General features: G+C 41.5%; 1 protein-coding gene across 1 annotated transcript; it reads right to left on the reverse strand.

Annotated features, from left to right (window-relative positions):
* Positions 1-12: 12 nt before the first annotated feature.
* On the reverse strand, positions 13-1,873 carry LOC101578599 (telomeric repeat-binding factor 1). The gene is made up of 2 exons (XM_023703469.1): positions 1,844-1,873; positions 13-1,300 (listed from the first exon to the last, which is right to left on the reverse strand). The coding sequence occupies exons 1-2, from the start codon at positions 1,871-1,873 to the stop codon at positions 131-133; spliced, it is 1,200 nt and encodes a 399-aa protein (XP_023559237.1). The 3' UTR covers positions 13-130.
* Positions 1,874-3,364: the final 1,491 nt, after the last annotated feature.

Here is a 3,364-nt window from a genome sequence, read left to right on the forward strand (position 1 = left end):
CACCACCAGGTAAACTGACAAGTAAAAATAAACTAGAGTTTTAACATACCTCAATGACCAGCAAGTTGCAAATATAATGTAGCAAACAAAATATTTAACTGTCCTCTTATTAAACACTGAAAAAGCATATTCAGTCTTCACTGTCTGAGCAAATCAGTTTTAGTTTCTTCATGGTCCTCCACCTGTCTTTTAACATGACACTTGTTCGGTTGTTGAATTTGTAACGTAACAGGATTTTAGTCCAATTTCCCTCTCCATATTTCCTCACACCAGACTTCAAGTTCTTGTCTTCTTCCCAAAGCCATGGCTGTCTTTTCCTAACTCGTTGTTTCTCATGAGTTACTGGTTGATTTGTTGAAACCGGTCTATTCATGTCTCTTCTGTTTTCCTTTCTTCCACTTTGAAGGATTCCCACTCTCTCTTTATTAAGATCTTGCTGACTGCTTCTTTGTTCCAACTGAGATAAGAAGATATTCTTGTGAGACCTTTTTCCTTTCATCAAAGTAGCTTCAGTTTCTGTTTCATCATCACCATTAGGTTTATCTTGAGAAGTTATTACTTTTGTTTTCTCACTTTCTACTACTTTTACTGCTGCCTTCATTAGAAAAGCTGATGATTTTTCACTTAGCACACAATTCACGTAAATCCTAACTTTCTCCATCATGTGATTGTAGCTAAAGTGTTGAAAAAAGGAGTGATACAGATCTTTCTGAGAGATTATCATAAGCAATTTCCTCTCCAACGTCGTATGACAATATGGGTCACCAAATATTCTTTCAAAAACTTCTTCTGCTTCCTTAAAACTGCCATGTTCCATACAAACAGCGATAGCCTGAATTTTAATTAAATTCTGTATTTCTTCATGAAGTTTGTCATGTTGTTTTTCAACTGAAGTCCAAATATTGAGGGCTGATTCCAAGGGTGTAATCCGCTCATCACTTTCAAACTGCGCATCAAGAGATTTTCCTGCTGCGATTCTTGTCAAAAACTGGCATATGTAAACAGTTCTCAACTGATCAGATGTAAGATTAGAGAGTCCATGAATAATAGCCTCGGTGCTGTCGGGAATGTGGTGGAAGTCCTCTGAACGGCCGTCGCGGAACGCCCGGCACAGCAAGAGGCAGAGGAAGTCCAGCATCCACCCGGCAGCCACGGCCTCGGCCTTCGCCGCCACGTCCACATAGTCCTCCTGCTCCTCCTCAGGGACTCCAATCTCCACCTGGCAGTCCAACAGCTCATGGCACTCTATCTGCTCCTGGTCGTTCCTCGCCTCTCTGCAGTTGGTTCTTAACTTCAGACCCTATTAATTCACAGATTTCAGCTGTGTGATTCCCAATTTCTTCTATGCTAGTGTCTCCTGCATTTGTTCTGGGTGTGCTTGGGATCTGAGACTGCATATTAGTCCTTCTCTGTGTCATTTTGTATAGCACTGTACCTTTGGTGTAGAGCTTTGGTACAGTTTTAACCTTAGCACCTATCGAAATTCTTACCCAAGAGATATTATACGGTTAAGGCAGTTATAGTTTTGCATTTACAGAACTACAATTAGGAACACTAGTAATGGGTAGTGATATTTAGCAGTTGACAAACTTTTGTAACAATGGATTTGTATTTTAGACAGTAAGAGCAAACATTATGTCTGTATAGCTAAGCAGATATTAAGTTGAGAATTTATATTTAAGTTAATTCCCCTAATTTCTGTCTGATCACCTCCCCTTAATGTACCTGGGGTTCTTCCACACAGACTAGCTCATCCGGTTACCTGTTGCTCCCTCTGTAGATCAACAGAAAAAGAGAGAGGATGCTCTCATTGATCTGGGTCTATCAAAGTGTCTCCGTTTACCAGATCTGGATCCACCAAGTTTGAACTCATCCAGATGTTCCTTGCTTGGGTGTGGCTGCTGTGCTTAGCTTCTTCCTGCTGCAGCCCATGAAAGTGAACCCACCTGGGCCCTCTGGCAAGATGATCTGCTCCTGTATTAGCTGGTTGTTTCTGGCCCCTAGCCTCTCTGCATGGACTTCAGCCACAGAGTTTCACACCAAGCTTGTCTGATAGAGGAGGTTCCCGCAAGTGTGTGGATGGTCCCACATACATGTGGGGCCTGTGCTGGGGTTGGAGGGGTTAGAGGAGCATGGAGCAGAAGGTCATGCACACACACACACACACACACACACACACACACACACAATTTTAGAAGCTAAGAAGTTCAATAACAAGGCATGGCAGACCTGATGTCTGGTGAGGCCCTCTTTCCTGATTCACGCAGATGCCTTCTATCTGTTTTGTTCCTTTCTGGAAGGTGTGAGGGATCCCTCTAGGCCTACTTTCATAGGACAGCACTAATCTTGTTCATGAATTATCCATTCTTGTGGTCTAATCACCTCCCAATTGCCTTACCTCCTAACACTATCACCCTTAGGGTCTTAGGTTAAGATTGCAGTATATGAATTTGGGGAAACAAAAACAATCATACTGTAACCATTTTTTTTTAAAGAAACAAGAAAGTTTATGTGGCTTTTCTGTCTTAGAGTAGGGCAACAGAGGTGGCCCTCCCAAGGATTCTTCCAGGAAATATACCACTTTGTTTAGAGTAACATCCACTACTGATTCCAACACAGAGGGTGAATAACTTATTCACTTGTTAGACTTATGATGAGTACAAGTGAAAATGCTTTGGGTTTGGGACAAAAATAATCACAAAAATTTCAACGTCACAGAGGACAATAACCAATTTGATGCTTACTTCACTTCATTTTATGATGAGCAAATACTTTTGACATTTCTAGGATTTTTAAATCAACCAGATGTCTTATTAATGAAATAAGAATAGTGGCAGTAGGGAAGCAAAATGTGGAACATTGTTAGAGAGGAAGGGACCTGGGATGAAATATAATGCTCCAGGTTAAGCCTCCATGGATCACCCAGAGATACTCAGCAGTGAGCCTTACTAGTCCTCTAGGCAGTGCTCAAACCAGTCAGATTGTCCTTGAATTTACTGGCACAGATACAAATGCCATAAGTATAGGACATGTAGCTTTGTAAGAAGGAGGAGAAGGAGATGAAGAAGCAGGAAAAGAGGAACAAGAAGAGGGAAAGAAGGAAGAAAAGAGATCTCTTTATAAATGCAAATGCACTCAAGAAAAGTTATGAGATGACATAGAGAGGAGGTGATAACTTGCAAGCCAGAAAGAGAGCCTCCATCCGAGATGGACTATGCCAATCACTCTATCATGAGTCAAAGGCCTTCAAGACTATGAAATGACCAGCACTGCTGCCCAAGCCCCCAGTACATAAAAGTATACATTAAAAAAGTAATAAATAGCAGGGGAGATGGCTCAGTAGAATAAGCACTTCCCTGGCAAG

The sequence above is a fragment of the Octodon degus genome, unplaced genomic scaffold (assembly GCF_000260255.1).
Source record: "Octodon degus isolate 3935 unplaced genomic scaffold, OctDeg1.0 scaffold00171, whole genome shotgun sequence".
Classification (NCBI taxonomy): domain Eukaryota; kingdom Metazoa; phylum Chordata; class Mammalia; order Rodentia; family Octodontidae; genus Octodon; species Octodon degus.

What these genes read in the sequence shown, in the direction of transcription:
- LOC101578599 (XM_023703469.1), bottom strand. Translation starts at nt 1,873, where the DNA reads ATGAGTTCAAACTTGGTGGATCCAGATCTG. An exon ending in ACTTGGTGGATCCAGATCTG is followed by an intron (nt 1,301 to 1,843) that starts GTAAACGGAGAC and finishes GTGAATTAATAG; the next exon opens with GGTCTGAAGTTAAGAACCAA.